This window comes from Scyliorhinus canicula, chromosome 15 (assembly GCF_902713615.1).
Source record: "Scyliorhinus canicula chromosome 15, sScyCan1.1, whole genome shotgun sequence".
Classification (NCBI taxonomy): Eukaryota; Metazoa; Chordata; class Chondrichthyes; order Carcharhiniformes; family Scyliorhinidae; genus Scyliorhinus; species Scyliorhinus canicula.
In genome coordinates this window covers 1,262,250-1,284,613 of record NC_052160.1, presented here as the reverse complement: position 1 = coordinate 1,284,613, position 22,364 = coordinate 1,262,250, and the positions used below count along the sequence as shown (strand labels likewise).

Below are 22,364 nucleotides of genomic sequence, written 5' to 3'. Positions count from 1 at the left end.
AGCAGTATGTAAATAGTCCAACTCGGGAAGGGGCCATACTGGACCTGGTATTGGCGAATGATCCTGGCCAGGTGGTTGATGTTTCAGTCGGTGATTACTTTGGGAATAGCGATCACAATTCCGTAAGTTTTAGAATACTCATGGACAAGGACAAGAGTGGTCCGAAAGGAAGAGTGCTAAATTGGGGAAAGGCAGAGTATAACAAAATTTGGCAGGAGCTAGGGAATGTGGATTGGGAGCAGCTGTTTAAGGGTAAATCCACATTTGAAATGTGGAAGTCTTTTAAGGAAAGGTTGATTAGAGTGCAGGACAGACATGTTCCTGTGAAAATGAGAGATAGAAATGGCAAGATTAGGGAACCATGGATGACGGGTGAAATTGTGAGACTAGCTAAGATGAAAAAGGAAGCATACAGAGGATCGAGTAAACTCAAAACTAATGAAGCTTTGGAGGAATATTGGGAAAGTAGGACAAATCTCAAACGCGCAATAAAGAGGGCTAAAAGGGGTCATGAAATATCTTTGGCTAACAGGGTTAAGGAAAATCCCAAAGCCTTTTATTCGTATGTAAGGAGCAAGAGGGTAACCAGAGAAAGGATTGGCCCACTTAAAGACAAAAGAGGGAATTTATGCGTGGACTCAGAGGAAATGGGTGAGATTCTTAATAAGTACTTTGCATCGGTATTCACCAAGGAGAGGGACATGACGGATGTTGAGGCTAGGGATGGATGTTTAAATACTCTCGGTCAAGTTGTCATACGGAAGGGGGATGTTTTGGGTATTCTAAAAGACATTAAGGTGGACAAGTCCCCAGGACCGGATGGGATCTATCCCAGGTTACTGAGGGAAGCGAGGGTCGAAATAGCTGGGGCCTTAACAGATATCTCTGCAGCATCCTTTAGCAAGGGTGAGGTCCCGGAGGACTGGAGAATTGCTAATGTTGTCTCTTTGTTTAAGAAGGGTAGCAGGGAAATCCAGGGAATTACAGACCTGTGAGCTTGACGTCAGTGGTAGGCAAACTGTTGGAGAAGATACTGAGGGATAGGATCTATTCACATCTGGAAGAAAATAGACTTATCAGTGATAGGCAGCATGGTTTTGTGCAGGGAAGGTCATGTCTTACAAACCTAATAGAATTCTTTGAGGAAGTGATAAAGTTACCGTAATTGATGAGGGAAGGGCTGTAGATGTCGTAGACATGGACTTTAGTAAGGCGTTTGATAAGGTTTCCCATGGCAGGTTGATGGAAAAAGTGAAGTCGTATGGGGTTCAGGGTGTACTAGCTAGATGGATAAAGAACTGGCTGGGCAACAGGAGACAGAGAGTAGTGGTGGAAGGGAGTGTCTCAAAATGGAGAAGGGTGACTAGTGGTGTTCCACAGGGATCCGTGCTCGGACCACTGTTGTTTGTGATCTACATAAATGACCTGGAGGAAGGTATAGGTGGTTTGATTAGCAAGTTTGCAGAGGATACTAAGATTGGTGGAGTTGCAGATAGCGAGGAGGACTGTCAGAGAATACAACAAAATATAGATAGATTGGAGAGTTGGGCAGAGAAATGGCAGATGGAGTTCAATCCAGGCAAATGCGAGGTGATGCATTTTGGAAGATCAAATTCAAGAGCGGATATATGGTCAATGGAAGGGTCTTGGGGAAAATTGATGTGCAGAGAGATCTGGGAGTTCAGGTCCATTGTACCCTGAAGGTGGCAACGCAGGTTGATAGAGTGGTCAAGAAGGCATACAGCATGCTTGCCTTCATCGGACAGGGTATTGAGTACAAGAGTCGGCAGGTCATGTTACAGTTGTATAGGACTTTGGTTCGGCCACATTTGGAATACTGCATGCAGTTCTGGTTGCCACATTACCAGAAGGATGTGGATGCCTTGGAGAGGGTGCAGAGGAGGTTCACCAGGATGTTGCCTGGTATGGAGGGTGCTAGCTATGAAGAAAGGTTGAGTAGATTAGGATTGTTTTCGTTGGAAAGACGGAGGTTGAGGGGGGACCTGATTGAGGTCTACAAAATTATGAGAGTTATGGACAGGGTGGACAGCAACAAGCTTTTCCCAAGAGTGGGGGTGTCAGTTACAAGGGGTCACGATTTCAAGTTGAGAGGGGGAAAGTTTAAGGGAGATTTTACGCAGAGGGTGGTGGGTGCCTGGAACGCTTTACCAGCGGAGGTGGTAGAGGCGGGCACGATAGCATCATTTAAGATGCACCTGGACAGGTATATGAATGGGCGGGAACAGAGGGAAGTAGACCTTGGAAAATGGGAGACAGGTTTAGATAAAGGATCTGGATTGGCGCAGGCTGGGAGGGCCGAAGGGCCTGTTCCTGTGCTGTAATTTTCTTTGTTCTTTGTACCTCAGATTAAAAATAAATCCAGGAGGGTGGAAAAGAAATGAAAAGTTTCAAATGTTTTCACTGTAATAAACTAGGCTATATAAACCAGTGTTGGTGGTTGAAGAAGAACACTGGGAAGGCTGATGTGATAAGACGGTGGGGTTTGTTAAAGCTAAAGGAAAGCCCAAGGGAAATGAAGGAGGGGCAATAGATTGTACATCCTGATCAAGAGGTGATTGATAAGAAGGTGCCAGATCTCTTTAAAGAATTTACTTGTGTGGGTAAAGTTTACTCATGTGTATCAGGAGGAGCAGGTAAATAAGTTACAATTTTAAGAGATACGGGAGCTAGTCAATCTTTAATGGTAGGGGATGAGGAGTTATGTAGTTTAGGAAGAACGTTGCCAGAACAGGTGGTAATATGTGGAATTCAGGGTGAGAGGAGTAGTGTTCCATTATATAAGGTAAGGTTGGAAAGTCCAGTGAAGAGTGGTGAAGTGGTAGTAGGAGTAACAGAGAAATTATCTTGATGAGGAATACAGTTTATCTTGGGTAATGATATAGCTTGGTAATGATATGGGTAATTGATCGCAGGTGGGAGTGATGCCTACTGTGATTGATAAGCCAGTGGAAAATCAGACAACTGAAGTGTTGAAGGATAAATATCCTGGGATTTTCCGGATTGTGTAGTAACAAGGTCGCAAAGTCACAGATTCAAACAAGAGGAGAAATTAAAGAGTGAAGATAACATTGAAGTGCAGTTATCAGAAACGATTTTTGATCAGATGGTTGAAAAAGAACAAGAACAGGTGAAGGATGAGGCGGATATTTTTAGTTCAAGAAAATTAGCGGAGTTACAACTGAAAGATGTGGAAATAAAACGAATGTATCAGAAAACATACACGGAAGAGGAATCTGAGTGTATACCAGAGTGTTATTACCGTAAAAGCAATGTCTTGATGAGAAAATGGAGACCTTTACATATACAGGTGGATGAAAAGTGGGCAGAGGTTCATCAAGTAGTATTGCCGGTAGGGTATAGAAAGGAGGTGTTGCGAGTTGCACATGAGATACCAGTGGGAAGTCATTTGGGAATAAGGAAAACTCAAGCTAAAGACAAAAACATTTTTATTGGCCTGGACTACATAAAGATGTAGTCAAATTTTGTCAATAATCTCACACATGTCAAGTGATAGGGAAACCTCAAGCAGTGATAAAACCAGCGCCCTTAATGCCCGTTCCAGCATTTAAGGAACCATTTACAAGAGTCCTAATTGATTGCGTAGGATCACTTCCTAAAACAAAAAATGGGAATCAATATCCTTTGACTATAATGGATGTGTCTACTAGGTTTCCAGAGACCATTCCAGTACATAATATTACAGCTAAAAAGATTGTGGAGGAGTTACTTCAATTCTTTACTAGATGTGGACTACCCACAGAAATACAATCGGATCAAGGATCAAATTTTACTTCAAAGTTATTCAAAGAAGTTATGGATAGCTTAGGAATAAAACAATTTAAATCAATTGCATACGATCCAGAATCGCAGGGAGCGTTAGAAAGGTGGCATCAGACATTAGATACCATGTTGAGGGCTTATTGTCAAGATTATCCAGAGGATTGGGATAAAGGAATTCCATTTGTACTGTTTGCAATTAGGGGTGGACCTAATGAGTCAACCAAATTCAGTCCTTTTGATTAATTTTTGGTCATGAGGTACAAGGTCCACTTAAATTAATTAAGGAGAAATTGGTGAGTGAGAAATCGGAAATTACATTATTGGATTACTTGTCAGATTTTGGGGAACGATTAAATAGAGCAGGTGAATTGTCTAGACAACATTTAAAAGTTGCACAAAATGTGATGAAACGGGTAGCGGACAAGAAATCCAAAGTTCGTAGTTTTGCCAGTGGGGATAAAGTTTTAGTGTTGTTACCAGTGGTAGGGGAGCCTTTAAAAGTAAGGTTCTGTAGGCCTTATCAGATTGAAAGGAAATTAAGTGAGGTGAATTATGTGGTACAAACATCAGATAGGAGGAAGACTCACTGAGTGTGTCATGTGAATATGCTTAAAAGGTACTTTGAAAGGGAAGGAGAGAAAAAGGAGGTTTAAATGATTCTAACTCAAAGTGGCGAACCAAATACAGAATTTGACATACCTCAAATTAAATTTGAAAAATGAGGATGTCCTTAAAAATATGGATAAATTGTTGAGTTACCTTCCAGAGGAAAAACGGACTGATCTGAAAGAGTTATTGATATCACATGCGCAAGTTTGTGGACATAAATTGGGAAGTAATAAAATGGCTATACATGATGTAGATGTGGGAAATGCTGTTCCAATCAAACAACACCCATACAGACTTAACCCTTTAAAATTGGCACAGGTTAACAGAGAGATTGAGAGTATGCTTAAACATGGCATAATTGAAGTGGGTTGCAGCCAATGGAGCTCACCCATAGTGATGGTACCAAAACCGGATGGTACCCAACAGTTGTGTGTGGACTATAGAAAGGTTAATGCAGTCACAAGAATGGACTCTTATCCTATCCCACATTTGGAGGATTGCATTGAGAAAGTGGGACAATCAGATTTTATTTCCAAACTGGATTTACTTAAAGGTTACTGGCAGGTACCTTTATCCGAAAGGGCGAAGGAGATTTCAGCTTTTGTGACTCCAGGTGTATAGACCAATTCAAAGTTATACCATTTGGCATGAACAACGCACCAGCCACATTTTAACGGTTAACTAACAAAGTTGTTTCAGGATTACCCAATTGTGCGGTATACATTGACAATCTGGTAATTTTCAGCCAGACATGGAAAGAACATTTAAATGTTGGAATTATTCAATCGACTTCAGGAAACGGGTTTGGTGGTAAACCTAGCCAAAAGTGAATTTGGAAAGGCCCAAGTCACTTTCCTTGGCCATACAATCGGACAGGGTCGAATGGTCACACGGGAAGTGAAACCAATAGTTATTGAGGAGATTCCGATACCCTCAAGGCGAAGGGGAATAATGCCATTTCTTGGCACGAGTGGATTTGATCGAACATCTGTGAAAAAAATTTTGTAGCATGACTGCTCCACTGATAGACTTGCTGAAGACACATCGGAAATTTCAGTGGACAGCGGACTTTCAACAGGCAGTTGACTGCCTGAAAGCTGTGGTAACCAATGCTCCTGTGTTGGAGAATTACAAGGGACTCTGTGATCAGATTGAACTAAAGTATCTGACTTTAAAGAGAAATGCCGAGGCATAGAGAAATGGACGGATCATGCAGAGACCTTCTTGTTCAAAGAGACTGTCAATCGAGAAGGATTCCAGTTGGAGGAAAAATGAAAAATGGACTATATTGTTGTACCTGTTTGCGTGTGTTGTTTTTTTTTTGTTTTGAAACGAGAGAGTATATTTACCGTGTGCATTTCTTAAAGGATAGTGATAAGGTGAAAAATGAAACCATCTTGAAGTTGATGGTTTCTTTTTTTTCTTGGGGGGAGGTGTCATGTGAGAGTACCTTTAAGAAATGGGTGTTTATAAATGGGTGTGTATATAAATATCTGTAGTCAGAGTACCTTTAAGAAATAGGTGTTTATTACTGCAGTGATGTCAGAGAGTGGGTGGAGCTGGGCTGACTGTCAGCTTTTTACTTTTGTTTTAGGATGTTTGCTACAGGGTGTGTTTTTGTTTTGGTTTCAGAGCTGGATAGCTGCAGTCACAGCCAGAAAGGGTATTGGTCTCTCTCTCTGTAATCTAAAAACTGTAAATTGATCCTTTGATGATTTGAAACTAATAACTGCTCTCAGTAGTGACTTTAACCTGATGTGCTTCTCTTTCACATTTTTTTTTCAAGTCTTATGGATGTTAAAAGGACAACTTAAGGATTACGTAGTGTTGTATTCTTTGGGGGTTGGATTTGATTTAATAGTTGCTAAGATGTTCACTGTATGTTTTAAAAAGGTTAACTTGAGTTCATAGAATAAACATTATTTTGTTTTTAAAAATACTTTTCCATTTCTGCTGTACCACACCTGTGGAGTGGGCCGTGTGCTCCCCATACCGCAATCTATTAAAAGTTGTGAGTCAGGTGAACTCCATGATACACTTTGGGGTTCTCTAAACCCTGGCCCATAACAGGACGCACACACATACAGACACACAGACATGCACAGACACACATACAGATGAACACACACAGACACACACACACAGACACACACACACAGACACACACACACACAGACAAACACATACAGACACACAGACATACACACAGACACACACATACACACATACACAGACACACAGATACAGACACACAGACATACACACAGACACACACATACACACACATACAGACACACAGACATACACACGGACACACACATACACACACACACAGACACACAGACATACACACGGACACACACATACACACACACACAGACAAACACATACAGACACACAGACATACACACATACACACACATACACACACAGATACACACACACACGGACACACACACACAGACACAGAGGGGAAACGGGTGTAAAATAATGATGAAAGTAAAAGGATAAGCCTCTTTGTTTCAGATGGAAATCTTCCTGTTCACCTTTCTTCAACCGGGACCCTCAGTTTGCACTCCAGTGGGGAGCTTGCTGAGGGTGAGGTGGAGCATTACAGCAAGGAGGACCGAGAAGTGAATTTGTGCGATGACACAACCTCACTTGTCCCAGGCCAAATGTGAAATGGGTCTGTGACTACAATGAGGAGGACGTTCCATAGCCCCCTGCAGTTGACAGTGTTGACGGCCTTTGTGAGAAGGCCATGTACAAGAGTCAGCGCTGTTCCTGCATTTTCCTTCTGTTGCCTTGTGATGAAGATCATGTCCGCTGTTCCCATTAGTCAGCGGAATCCACTTTGAGAATCTGGGAGGGACTCTGCAGCCGCAGGAAGTGTTAATGCCAAATGTTAGTATCTGATGGAGCAACAACACTTTTACCTCCATGTTTATTCTGACAGAGCTCGGCAGAAACACAAACTCCTCATGGTTTCCCGGCAGCAACTGTTCCGGCTGGATGACCTTCCGTCTGGCAAACAGCAAGGCTATTCCTCTGTAGTTGCTGCAGTCAGAATTCTCCGCTTTCTTGATGATGGTCACAATTATGTCATCACTAAGATATCCCAATATCTTCTCCTCTTCCCAGATAATGAAAATGAGGTTGTGTATTCGCCCCAATGGTGCTTCACTGTTGGGTTTTAATGCTTCTGTGAATCCATCAGCTCAGATGCTTTATTGTTCTTTCGCTATCAGATGGTCTTTTCCACTCATGGCAGGTTGGGAACTGTGGTAAGATGCTGATGGGTTGGGATTGGGTTGAGAAGGGGGTGGGTTGGGATTGGGTGTAGATGGTGAATTTCCAATCTTTACCACCCTTGTCCTCGTTGATGACCCGCACTCCTTGCTGAACTCTCGCTCTTTTTACTTCCCTCTCCCTCGATGAAGCCCCTCTCCCTCGCTGTAGCCCCTCTCCATCGCTGTAGCCCCTCTCCATCGCTGAAGCCCCTCTCCCTCGCTGTAGCCCCTCTCCCTCGCTATAGCCCCTCTCCCTCGCTGTAGCCCCTCTCCCTCGCTGTAGCCCCTCTCCCTCGCTGTAGCCCCTCTCCCTCGCTGTAGCCCCTCTCCCTCGCTATAGCCCCTCTCCCTCGCTGTAGCCCCTCTCCCTCGCTGTAGCCCCTCTCCCTCGCTGAAGCCCCTCTCCCTCGCTGTAGCCCCTCTCCCTCGCTGTAGCCCCTCTCCCTCGATGAAGCCCCTCTCCCTCGCTATAGCCCCTCTCCCTCACTGTAGCCCCTCTCCCTCACTGTAGCCCCTCTCCCTCGCTGTAGCCCCTCTCCCTCGCTGAAGCCCCTCTCCATTGCTGAAGCCCCTCTCCCTCGCTATAGCCCCTCTCCCTCGCTGAAGCCCCTCTCCCTCACTGTAGCCCCTCTCCATCGATGAAGCCCCTCTCCCTCGCTGTAGCCCCTCTCCCTCGATGAAGCCCCTCTCCCACGCTGAAGCCCCTCTCCCTCGATGAAGCCCCTCTCCCTCGCTGAAGCCCCTCTCCCTCGCTGTAGCCCCTCTCCCTCGCTATAGCCCCTCTCCATCGCTGAAGCCCCTCTCCCACGCTGAAGCCCCTCTCCCTCACTGTAGCCCCTCTCCCTCGATGAAGCCCCTCTCCCTCGCTGTAGCCCCTCTCCCTCACTGTAGCCCCTCTCCCTCGCTGTAGCCCCTCTCCCTCACTGTAGCCCCTCTCCCTCGCTGTAGCCCCTCTCCCTCACTGTAGCCCCTCTCCCTCGCTGAAATCTAATTCACTTTTGAATGCCTCAATTGACCCCACTCGGACCTCACTCTCAGGCCGTGTATTCCAGATCCCAACAAGCTGCTGTCAAAAGGTTTCTCTTTTTGTCACTTTTGTTTCTTTTGCCAATTACCTTCAATTTCTGCCCTCTCTCATACCCGATCTTTCTAAAAATGGAAACAGCTTCTCCTTATCTACTGTGCATCCCTGTGCATGTGCAGAACTGCTGGCATGGTAGGTAGGATCAAGGAAAACCCAAAAGCTTTCTATAGGTATGTCAGGAATAAAAGAATGACTAGGGTAAGAGTAGGGCCAGTCAAGGACAGTGGTGGGAAGTTGTGTGTGGAGGCTGAGGAGATAAGCGAGATACTAAATGAATACTTTTCGTCAGTATTCACTCAAGAAAAAGATAATATTGTGGAGGAGAATGCTGAGACCCAGGCTATTAGAATAGATGGCATTGAGGTGCGTAGGGAAGAAGTGTTGGCAATTCTGGACAAGGTGAAAATAGATAAGTCCCCGGGGCCGGATGGGATTTATCCTAGGATTCTCTGGGAAGCCAGGGAAGAGATTGCTGAGCCTTTGGCTTTGATTTTTTAGGTCATCATTGGCTACAGGAATAGTGCCAGAGGACTGGAGGATAGCAAATGTGGTCCCTTTGTTCAAGAAGGGGAGTAGAGATAACCCCGGTAACTATAGGCCGGTGAGCCTAACGTCTGTGGTGGGTAAAGTCTTGGAGAGGATTATAAAAGATACGATTTATAATCATCTAGATAGGAATAATATGATTAGGGACAGTCATCATGGGTTTGTGAAGGGTAGGTCATGCCTCACAAACCTTATTGAGTTCTTTGAGAAGGTGACTGAACAGGTAGACGAGGGTAGAGCAGTTGATGTGGTGTATATGGATTTCAGTAAAGCGTTTGATAAGGTTCCCCACGGTCGTCTATTGCAGAAAATACGGAGGCTGGGGATTGAGGGTGATTTAGAGATGTGGATCAGAAATTGGCTAGTTGAAAGAAGACAGAGAGTGGTAGTTGATGGGAAATGTTCAGAATGGAGTTCAGTTACGAGTGGCGTACCACAAGGATCTGTTCTGGGGCCGTTGCTGTTTGTCATTTTTATAAATGACCTAGAGGAGGGCGCAGAAGGATGGGTGAGTAAATTTGCAGACGACACTAAAGTCGGTGGAGTTGTAGACAGTGCGGAAGGATGTTGCAGGTTACAGAGGGACATAGATAAGCTGCAGAGATGGGCTGAGAGGTGGCAAATGGAGTTTAATGTGGAGAAGTGTGAGGTGATTCACTTTGGAAAGAATAACAGAAATGCGGAATATTTGGCTAATGGTAAAATTCTTGGTAGTGTGGATGAGCAGAGGGATCTCGGTGTCCATGTACATAGATCCCTGAAAGTTGCCACCCAGGTTGATAGGGTTGTGAAGAAGGCCTATGGTGTGTTGGCCTTTATTGGTAGAGGGATTGAGTTCCGGAGCCATGAGGTCATGTTGCAGTTGTACAAAACTCTAGTACGGCCGCATTTGGAGTATTGCGTACAGTTCTGGTCGCCTCATTATAGGAAGGACGTGGAAGCTTTGGAACGGGTGCAGAGGAGATTTACCAGGATGTTGCCTGGTATGGAGGGAAAATCTTATGAGGAAAGGCTGATGGACTTGAGGTTGTTTTCGTTAGAGAGAAGAAGGTTAAGAGGTGACTAATAGAGGCATACAAAATGATCAGAGGGTTAGATAGGGTGGACAGCGAGAGCCTTCTCCCGCGGATGGAGGTGGCTAGCACGAGGGGACATAGCCTTAAATTGAGGGGTAATAGATATAGGACAGAGGTCAGAGGTGGGTTTTTTACGCAAAGAGTGGAGGCCGTGGAATGCCCTACCTGCAACAGTAGTGAACTCGCCAACATTGGGGGCATTTAAAAGTTTATTGGATAAGCATATGGATGATAAGGGCATAGTGTAGGTTAGATGGCCTTTAGATTTTTTCCATGTCGGTGCAACATCGAGGGCCGAAGGGCCTGTACTGCACTGTATCATTCTATGTTCTATGTTCTATGATCCCTGTGCATGCGTAGGGGGTTTCTTCTGGCCGGCCATGGGGGAGTTTTACAGAGACCGGCGTCAGAGGGAAAGAGTGCCCCCATGGCACAGGCCCGCCAGCAGATCGGTGGGCCCCGATCGTGGGCCAGGCCCCCCCCCCCCCCCCCACACACCGAGGACTCCGCAGGCCATTCTCAGAGGCAGGTCCCACTGGTATGGAGCGAGGGTATGGACCTTATATATTTCATGTCGGCGGGACCGGCCGAAAATGGGCAGCTGTTCAGCCCATCGGGGCCAGGAGAATCACCGGGAGGTCCACTGCCAACGGCCCCCGACCGGCGTAATGTGATCCCCGTTCCCGCCAAAAAACCGGCGCCGGAGAATGTGGCAGCTGGCGCGGAGCGGCAGGGCAGGAGGGTGTGGGAGAATTTGGCAGCTGGCGTGGAGCGGCAGGGCAGGAGGGTGTGGGAGAATGTGGCAGCTGGCGCGGAGCGGCAGGAGGGTGTGGGAGAATGTGGCAGCTGGCGTGGAGCGGCAGGAGGGTGTGGGAGAATGTGGCAGCTGGCGTGGAGCGGCAGGAGGGTGTGGGAGAATGTGGCAGCTGGCGTGGAGCGGCAGGAGGGTGTGGGAGAATGTGGCAGCTGGCACGGAGCGGCAGGAGGGTGTGGGAGAATTTGGCAGCTGGCGTGGAGCGGCAGGGCAGGAGGGTGTGGGAGAATTTGGCAGCTGGCGTGGAGCGGCAGGGCAGGAGGGTGTGGGAGAATCCCACTCAGTATTCCAGTTGAAGCCAGACTGTATGATCTGACAGCTGGTAAGTGCCACGCATACCAAATCCTAAACAGGGAAACTTGGCAAGTGACAGTGACTATTTCTTATTTATATTTTAACATGAGAATATAATGTGTACTGAAGTCAGGCGACACAAATTCCAATAACACTTTGTGATTTTAAATGTTACATTTTAAAACATTTATTAACAGAAGAAAAAAAAACTAAACTACACAAGATTGCATTTACACAGTTAAAATGAGTCTTGCAGAACATTTTGCCAAATGGTTCTTTGATATGGTTAGACGCATAAACAAACAGCATTTTAGGAAGCAGTCCTTACAGGTATTTAATCTATAAAATTCCAGTAATATTACCACAAGGCACAATTCCTATGGCTGCTGTGGGGGAGGTATTCCACAGGGCTTCTCTCTCTCTTTCCCACTCGACTGGAAATTCAAGACTTTGAACCAAAACCCTGTTTTCTGGAACAGCCAATCACTTCGCTGGGGCGGCTGAAAGCTGACCACTTCACTTCTTCACAGTTCTGTCTCCACACAGAGCATTCCCATCAGGAAGTCTTTCATGGTCACATCCAGCGCAGCTCCAAACTCCCCTTTAAATCTGCTTTTTTTCCTGGTTCTTTCCCATTGTTTGAAATTAAAAAATCTTTCATCTTCAGGTCAAATAAAATGTAATTACTTTGTCTTTTTTTGTGTGACCTTTTCCTGGCTGCAAACTCCTTTTAACTTCCCTTTGACATCTAACAACTGAACTCAACAAACCTCCTTTATCTCCTCATGCAAATTTCTACCCATGTCTTATTTTACCTGTGGAACAGACCCAGGTCTGGCAAATTCTGTGGGCAGAGGAACAAAGTTAACATTTCAGGTTGATAAGATTTCACCAGAAAAGTTCTGATGGAAGTTCATCATCCTGAAATGATAACGCTCTTTCTCTCTCAACAGATACCACTGCAGAAAGTAAATGTTCAGCGCACTAGTTCAGTAAGACCAAAACAGCTGATCACGGATAGATACATTGAAACCAGTGAAGAGCAAGATTGGGACAAATGTCAGGAAAAATGTCTTCAAATGTAGATAGAAGGTGAAGCCATTCGAATCATTGCAGAAGCTCGGGATGGCTGGATGTTGGCAGGTTGTGGAGAGGTGGCTTTGTGGATGAATGCACGAGGGTGGATTTTCTGTGTTCCAAATGTGGAAATGTAAATAGTTAACAACGCAACAACTGCATCTATTATAAGATACTTATTACATAACTGCAATGTGAATTTTACATTTCCACTATTTCTTTATCAGGGATCAGGTTCAGCAGAAGATTGGACCTCGGACAGCTGAGAAAGATGTTAAAATTCACAGATGTACCCAGCTGCTGTATGAAGCATTCTATGTAAGTTTGAATGGGAACATGTTCATTAGAGGAGGCAGCGGAGCATCCAGAGCTCGACATTGATTTGAAAAGAGAAGCCAGGGCAATCGGGGTGTCACCTGATTATTATTTTTTGGAACCAATGGCTCGCGGAGGGACAGAGAACAGTGCTTCCGTGTATCTGTCCCCATTTTCCCAGCTGTCTTCACTTCCAACCAGAAGTGACGAGTGCTGTTCAAATTATCTACTAATGGATCGAGGCACTGGTATAATCTACAGATGATTAGGAGAACATCATCTGATGTATGTGGTATTGATACCCGGGTAAGGTTAGATGTCAGAGATGCTTTAGTGACCGCACCAGATGGTGAAGAGCACGGAGCCAATCTATGCTTGAGAGTGTTTATTTCAGAGTCAACACACCTCGCCCATCCGCAGTGCCCCAGCTATCCCCAATTTATGTGTTCAAATAGCCATCACCTGTTTATTTAATGATGTAATTGACATTGACAAACCTTAACAAAGTCATTGATGAGACATTCACACCAAGAACAGGGTAGCGGCTATTCAAAATGTACATGCTCCAAAAGCTTAATCAACTTCGACCAATGAGCATGAGCCAAGGTTCGGAATATAAACCTGTTTTCTATCCTGATCTGAGAGTTTCTCTTCCCATTTCCGGAGGACAACTCTGATACCACAAGATATCCTCAATCCCTCCTAATCCTCACCCACATGCTTCCCATCAGTGACATCATCCAGAAACACAACATCAATTTTCAAAAGTAAGCTGGTGACGGCCGTTCTCCCTCACGACTGATTCCTCCACAGTCTCTAAACTAACAGACCACCTGTCTGGGCTGCTGGGTAAACACAACTTTCCCCGAATTACGTATTGGGAAAACCATAGCCTTGGGCTGGATTCTCCGATTTAGAGACTATGGGCTGGACTCTGATTTTGAGGCTATGTTTGGAGAAGGTTTCTAGTTCTACGATGAAACAATCGGTGAGGTCCCAGCACCGACCCTGTCCGGTGAGGGTCAAGCAGCTGCGCCACGTAAAACGCACGGCCTTTACGGAATAAACGGCCGGAGAATTGCCAGGTCCATGGCTGTGAATGTGCACGGTGACGATCTACAACATGGCGGCGGCAGCGGACCCGACCTGCCAGATAGGGCCCCACAGCCCCCACTGAAGCCCCGCCAGTCAGTAGCACAGTCCGCAGCCGCCAGGTTCATGAAAACTGAGAGTGCACATGTCCCACGCCATCGGGAAGTCGGTCCATCGGAGGCACAGCATTGGGGGAGGGCCTGCAGGTGATGTCCTGAGTCCGGGGAATGCTGACACTGGGACAGAGTCGGTGGAGTATAGCAGTGTGGAACACGAGCGATCCCGATGGGAAACAGTGTCGGATATGCTGAAGCCGGGATTGATACTTGAGGCTAACAAGCGGCAGTCACATATCAGCGACTCCATCTCCTGCACACACTCACCCCAGACAACAAGATGGCGAGCGGCCTGGGTACAGGTGGCAGAGCCGCCATGAGCACCTTGGGCCAGCTGGCCAGCCCGGGTAAGCAGGCATCACTGTTCCCCTGGCACCAAACACTGAAACATCCCCCCCAACCTACCCAGAAGGCAATCAAACCCCCCCATGAACCACATGCCGCCATGTCCCATGCCCTGGCCACGAAGACCACCAGCTACCCACCGCCTGGGCTGCATGCATCCGACTGTCCAACACTGTCCGATTGCCACAACCTCTGGGAAAGGGACTGCCCAGAGGGAGGCAGCAGACCTAGGAACCCTCTCCGGAGCAGAGCAGCAGAAACTAGACCTGGTCTGCAGGCCAGGGGAGAGGGCAGTCGCCTGGGAGGAAGTTGGCTTTCGAGTCTGGGGACAACATTGACTTTGTGTCACACTGTCACCAACGCCCTCCACCATCCCAGAGACACTCACCTCGGTCGGGCACTTTAGTGAAGAGGCTCCTGAGACACTATCTGGTGCTCACCACACAGCTGATCCGGTACAGCAGGTGGAGGTAGGAACTCAGGTGGGGGCGGGCGGTCGGTCAGAAGGTAGGCCGACCCCAGGGACTAGCTGACATCCAGATGGGTTTCGGTTTGCTGGGAAGTGCAGTTCCATCGATAGTGGAGATGCAGATACACAGAGAGGCTGGGACTACATGAGGGGGTGTCAGAAACCATTCAGCTCCTGCAGGCACAGGTGGAGGAGTCCAACCCTCTGCAGAGGTAGGAAGTGGAATTAACCATGTGCGCCACCCAGGCCAACACTTCACAGGTGTCATCTGTGGTGGAGGCCTTAGAGACGAAGGTATCAGCCATGGGTCAGGATGTCCGAGGCCTGGGCACTCTGTGTGGGTGGTGGCTGAGGTCCAGGATAAGGTTGCCCTCTCCCAGGCAGCCATGTACCAGGGCCACCTGGACATCGCAGTGGTGTTCCAGTGTGGGGCCCAGTTACAGTTGGTCGTAATAGCATTGCCCGGCGCTGGCTGACCTAAGCCAGGCACAGAGGGAGGTGGCACACTCTCTGTGCTCAATGGCTGCGAACAGTGAGCCCATGGTTGAGATGGGAGTGGGCCTCCAGAATGGTATCTCCAGGTGGTGGTGGCAAACCCATCCCAAGGAGCAGCCTGGTGGCCATCGGGCAGCGGGAGGGAGGAGGGGGCGTTGAGGTTCTTGCTGACCACCCCCACATGGGAGGTGGTGGAATATCACAGTCGCTCGGAATACCCCGCCCCTTTCTGTACCTGCCACATCTGATGGGCAGCAGGTAGAAGAGGGCAGCACCACACCTGGGACACCCATCCAGGCTTGGTCGCAGTAAAGGACGGACACCAGAGAGGACCCAGGCTGTCTGTACTCCTGATATACTGCCTGGGGATCCACATGCACAGCCAGCCTCGGAGCTCTGTCAGGCTGATGTGAGGGCAGGCTTGAGTTGGCTGCTGAGGAGAAGCCGGTGGGCAAGGGGGAAATGGGTAGGCGGTGGGGATGGGCTTGTTCAGGGACCTCAGTTCAACCATCGCTCACTGCTCCAATGCCCCACCCCCATCCCTCTCCATCCCACTCCCGTGCACGCCTGGACCTCACATCCTGTGCGGTTTGTGAAGATCGGCCTGCCATAGGCCGGGTGGCCGAATGGCGATGTGCATCTCGTCTATTACCCCCTGGACCCGGGACATCTCAGCGATGATGGTGAACCCTCTGGTGGGCTCGGTTCACACAGAAATGGATGTATTGTGCAGACTGGGCATATAGAGCCTCCGTGGCTATACAGACACACCCGGATTCCAATAGCCAGTGTCTGCAGGGGGTGCCAGTCAGACATGTTAGCATGGTGCGTACCCCCGTGCCCAACCAGGTCCAATGGGCTACACGGTGGCCCCGGTCTGCACTACAGACTCTGCCCCGCATGTCCCCCTCCGTCCCCATCCCCACACCCACCCCTGGCCAGACCCCCAGCACTCTGCCCTCCGCATGTCCCCCTCCGTCCCCCATCCCCACCCCCACCCCTGGCCGGACCCCCAGCACTCTGCCCTCCGCATGTCGCCCTCTGTCCCCCATCCCCACACCCACCCCTGGCCGGACCCCCAGCACTCTGCCCTCCGCATGCCTGGCACTCTTGGTGCCATGGGGGGGGGGTTTCCTGCCCTGGGAACATCCTTGCTGCCATGGATACCATTGGTTGGCCATGTCCATGACACCGGTACACTCCTCGGCCCCGACCAGCGCCCTCTATAGTGGCTCCTGTGGCCGTTGCCCTTAGGTGTGCCGCATGCTGCCCTGCCAGTGGGTGCCAGCCAGCTGGGGGATGCGTGGAATGCGGAAGTGGTGGGGTGGAGGGTAGGAGGTGGTGTGCGGACTTGGCGGGGTGGAGGGTGAGGGATGGGGTGTGAGGGGTGGTAGGGTGGGTGCACCCATATGGCCGGTGTCACTCTGCACAAGCAGGGTGGTCAGTGGGGTGTGCAGCAAAATGGCTGCTGTGCGGGACACGGCAATGGCGCTCCATGCCTTCTCACCCCGGTCCCGTGGGAGGGCACACCGACCCCACAGCTGATGCCCTGGCCACCCTCCACTGTCCCCTCCCCCCTACCCCGGATCTGGCAGATACTCCCCCCTTCCTCCATCCCCCCCCCCCCCCCCCCCCCCAGCCAGTCCTGCAGTGTACCGGCAGCCTACGGTCCCGTCTCTGTACGTCCCACCTCCTCTCTCTCCCTCATCGACCACGGCATCTGTTTTCCGATATTGGAAACCACAAGTGAAACTCACCGTTGGTAATTCCTCCTGGCGGACAGAGAGAATACCAGGTCATTAATGATATGTTGATGGCGTTTACTGTACGTGTGGAGTAGAACACATTGACGCCGCTGTGGAGGCGACTGAGCACGACATTCTGACGGTCTCCCAGCGCCAGCCATAATTTTGGCCTCACGACCGACTCACCTCCCAATCACCTTTCCCAATTTCAGCTTTGGCCAACAGAGAATCCCGCCCATTACTTCTGTCCCTCCCATAACCTCCTTTCTCGAGCTACCAACTCAACTCTCTCATCATCAATGGTCTGAGGCTCAACTAGATTATTCACAACCTGTGTCATACCTAAACTGAGATGAGCTTCTGACCAAACATCCCATCCATATCTAAGACCATCTATTTCCACAACTTAACACAGAAACATAGGAAATAGGAGCAGGAGGAGGCCATTCAGCCCTTCGAGCCTGTTCCATCATCCAACATGGTTCTCTCCCTCAACACCATACTCCAGCTCTCTCCCGAACCACCTTGACACCTTTAGAATCTCGAACTCTATCTATTTCCTTAAATATATTCAGTGATTTGTCCTCCACAGCCTCTGTGGTGGAGAATTCCACAGGTTCACCATCCTCTAAGTGAAGCAGTATCTCTTCATCTCAGCCCTGAATGGCCGACCCTGTATCCTGAGACTGTGACCTGCTGTTCTAGACACCGCCGACCCCCCCCCCCCCCCCCCCCCCCCCAAGCACGACCCTGTCAGAACTCTATAGGTTTCAATGAGATCCCCTCTCGTTCCTCGAAAGTCCGGTGACTACCGGCCCAGTTGACCCATTCTCTCCTCACACGTCAGTCCTGCCATCCTAGGAATCAATCTGGTGAACACAATACTCCGGGTGTGGTCTCACCAAGGCCCTGTACAGCTGCTGTAAGACATGTCAGCTCCTGTACTGAAGTCCTCCTGAAATGAAGGTCAACACACCATTTGCCGTGCTAACTGCCTGCTGTACCTGCACCTCTCACCTCTGCCTCCAGCTCAGCTCATTTGCTACTAAAACCCTTACCTAAGCCTGTGTTACATCTCAATTTTATAATAATAATCTTTATTGTCACAAGTACATAGAACATAGAACATAGAACGATACAGCGCAGTACAGGCCCTTCGGCCCTCGATGTTGCACCGACATGGAAAAAAAAAACTAAAGGCCATCTAACCTACACTATGCCCTTATCATCCATATGCTTATCCAATAAATTTTTAAATGCCCTCAATGTTGGCGAGTTCACTACTGTTGCAGGTAGGGCATTCCACGGCCTCACCACTCTTTGCGTAAAAAACCCACCTCTGACCTCTGTCCTATATCTATTACCCCTCAATTTAAGGCTATGTCCCCTCGTGCTAGCCACCTCCATCCGCGGGAGAAGGCTCTCGCTGTCCACCCTATCTAACCCTCTGATCATTTTGTATGCCTCTATTAAGTCACCTCTTAACCTTCTTCTCTCTAACGAAAACAACCTCAAGTCCATCAGCCTTTCCTCATAAGATTTTCCCTCCATACCAGGCAACATCCTGGTAAATCTCCTCTGCACCCGTTCCAAAGCTTCCACGTCCTTCCTATAATGAGGCGACCAGAACTGTACGCAATACTCCAAATGCGGCCGTACCAGAGTTTGGTACAGCTGCATCATGACCTCATGGCTCCGGAACTCAATCCCTCTACCAATAAAGGCCAACACACCATAGGCCTTCTTCACAACCCTATCAACCTGGGTGGCAACTTTCAGGGATCTATGTACATGGACACCGAGATCCCTCTGCTCATCCACACTACCAAGAATTTTACCATTAGCCAAATATTCCGCATTCCTGTTATTCTTTCCAAAGTGAATCACCTCACACTTCTCCACATTAAACTCCATTTGCCACCTCTCAGCCCAGCTCTGCAGCTTATCTATGTCCCTCTGTAACCTGCAACATCCTTCCGCACTGTCTACAACTCCACCGACTTTAGTGTCGTCTGCAAATTTACTCACCCATCCTTCTGCGCCCTCCTCTAGGTCATTTATAAAAATGACAAACAGCAACGGCCCCAGAACAGATCCTTGTGGTACGCCACTCGTAACTGAACTCCATTCTGAACATTTCCCATCAACTACCACTCTCTGTCTTCTTTCAACTAGCCAATTTCTGATCCACATCTCTAAATCACCCTCAATCCCCAGCCTCCGTATTTTCTGCAATAGCCGACCGTGGGGAACCTTATCAAACGCTTTACTGAAATCCATATACACCACATCAACTGCTCTACCCTCGTCTACCTGTTCAGTCACCTTCTCAAAGAACTCGATAAGGTTTGTGAGGCATGACCTACCCTTCACAAAACCATGCTGACTATCCCTAATCATATTATTCCTATCTAGATGATTATAAATCGTATCTTTTATAATCCTCTCCAAGACTTTACCCACCACAGACGTTAGGCTCACCGGCCTATAGTTACCGGGGTTATCTCTACTCCCCTTCTTGAACAAAGGGACCACATTTGCTATCCTCCAGTCCTCTGGCACTATTCCTGTAGCTAATGATGACCTAAAAATCAAAGCCAAAGGCTCAGCAATCTCTTCCCTGGCTTCCCAGAGAATCCTAGGATAAATCCCATCCGGCCCCGGGGACTTATCTATTTTCACCTTGTCCAGAATTGCCAACACTTCTTCCCTACGCACCTCAATGCCATCTATTCTAATAGCCTGGGTCTCAGCATTCTCCTCCACAATATTATCTTTTTCTTGAGTGAATACTGACGAAAAGTATTCATTTAGTATCTCGCTTATCTCCTCAGCCTCCACACACAACTTCCCACCACTGTCCTTGACTGGCCCTACTCTTACCCTAGTCATTCTTTTATTCCTGACATACCTATAGAAAGCTTTTGGGTTTTCCTTGATCCTACCTGCCAAAGACTTCTCATGTCCCCTCCTTGCTCGTCTCAGCTCTCTCTTTAGATCCTTCCTCGCTTCCTTGTAACTATCAAGCGCCCCAACTGAAACTTCACGCCTCATCTTCACATAGGCCTCCTTCTTCCTCTTAACAAGAGATTCCACTTCTTTGGTAAACCACGGTTCCCTCGCTCGACCCCTTCCTCCCTGCCTGACTGGTACGTACTTATCAAGAACATGCAATAGCTGTTCCTTGAACAAGCTCCACATATCCAGTGTGCCCAACCCTTGCAGCCTACTTCTCCAACCAACACATCCTAAGTCATGTCTAATGGCATCATAATTGCCCTTCCCCCAGCTATAACTCTTGCTCTGCGGGGTATACTTATCCCTTTCCATCACTAACGTAAAGGTCACCGAATTGTGGTCACTGTCTCCAAAGTGTTCACCTACCTCCAGATCTAACACCTGGCCTGGTTCATTACCCAAAACCAAATCCAAAGTGGCCTCACCTCTTGTTGGCCTGTCAACATATTGTGTCAGAAAACCCTCCTGCACACATTGTACAAAGAACGACCCATCCAATGTACTCGAACTATATCTTTTCCAGTCAATATTAGGAAAGTTAAAGTCTCCCATAACAACTACCCTGTTACTTTCGCTCTTTTCCAGAATCATCTTCGCCATCCTTTCCTCTACATCTCTAGAACTATTAGGTGGCCTATAGAAAACTCCCAACAGGGTGACCTCTCCTTTCCTGTTTCTAACCTCAGCCCATACTACCTCGGAAGAAGAGTCCCCATCTTGCATCCTTTCTACCACCGTAATACTGTCCTTGACTAGCAGCGCCACACCTCCCCCTCTTTTGCCCCCTTCTCTGACCTTACTAAAGCACCTAAACCCCGGAACCTGCAACAACCATTCCTGTCCCTGCTCTATCCATGTCTCTGAAATGGCCACAACATCGAAGTCCCAGGTACCTACCCATGCTGCCAGTTCCCCTACCTTATTTCGTATACTCCTGGCATTGAAATAGACACACTTCAAACCACAGACCTGAACACTGCCGCCCTCCTGCGAAGTCAAAACTGTGCTCCTGACCTCTCTACTCTCAATCTCTCGCACCCCAAAACTACAATCCAGGTTCCCATGCCCCTGCTGAATTAGTTTAAACCCCCCCAAAGAGTACTAACAAATCTCCCCCCCAGGATATTGGTGCCCCTCAGGTTCAGATGTAGACCATCCTGTCTATAGAGGTCCCACCTTCCCCAGAAAGAGCCCCAGTTATCCAGAAATCTGAATCCCTCCCGCCTGCACCATCCCTGTAGCCACGTGTTTAATTGCTGTCTCTCCCTATTCCTCATCTCACTATCACGTGGCACGGGCAACAACCCAGAGATAACAACTCTGTTTGTTCTCGCTCTGAGCTTCCATCCTAGCTCCCTAAAGGCCTGCCTGACATCCTTGTCCCCTTTCCTACCTATGTCGTTAGTGCCAATGTGGACTACGACTTGGGGCTGCTCCCCCTCCCCCTTAAGGACCCGGAAAACACGATCCGAGACATCACGTACCCTTGCACCTGGGAGGCAACATACCAAACGTGAGTCTCTCTCGCTCCCACAAAATCTCCTATCTGTGCCCCTGACTATTGAGTCCCCAATTACTAATGTTCTACTCCTTTCCCCCCTTCCCTTCTGAGCAACAGGGACAGACTCCGTGCCAGAGGCCCGTACCCCATGGCTTACCCCTGGTAAGTCGTCCCCCCCACAAGTATCCAAAACGGTATACTTGTTACTCAGGGGAACGACCGCAGGGGGTCCCTGCACTGACTGCTTCTTCCCAGTCCCTCTTACAGTTACCCATCTATCTCCAGTCTTTGGTGTAACTACTTCCCTGAAGCTCCTATCTATGACCCCCTCTGCCTCCCGAATGATCCGAAGTTCATCCAGCTCAAGCTCCAGGTCCCTAACACGTTTTTTGAGGAGCTGGAGTTGGGTGCACTTCCCACAGATGAAATCAGCAGGGACACTGACGGCGTCCCTCACCTCAAACATTCTGCAGGAGGAGCATTGTACTGCCTTCCCTGACATCCCCTCTAGATTAAAAAAAACAAGAAAAAGAAAAAGAAAGGAAGAGCTTACCTGATATTACCTCAAACCCTGATCCCGCTGAAAGGTAAGCAAATTTAAAGGCACTCACTCACCTTCACGACAGGCCCCTGCTCCCGCTTCCCAACCACCGTGGGGTGGGGGGGTTGGTTAGAGG

General features: G+C 48.4%; 1 protein-coding gene across 3 annotated transcripts in view; it reads left to right on the top strand.

Annotated features, from left to right (window-relative positions):
* Positions 1–22,364, top strand: part of LOC119978784 (transmembrane channel-like protein 5) — a 252,670-nt gene that overhangs the window by 103,042 nt on the left and 127,264 nt on the right. For all 3 annotated transcript variants that reach the window (XM_038820662.1, XM_038820663.1, XM_038820661.1), the window contains one exon: positions 12,819–12,909. In XM_038820662.1, the coding sequence (XP_038676590.1) occupies positions 12,819–12,909 (91 nt within the window). The remainder of the gene's footprint in view (positions 1–12,818; positions 12,910–22,364) is intronic.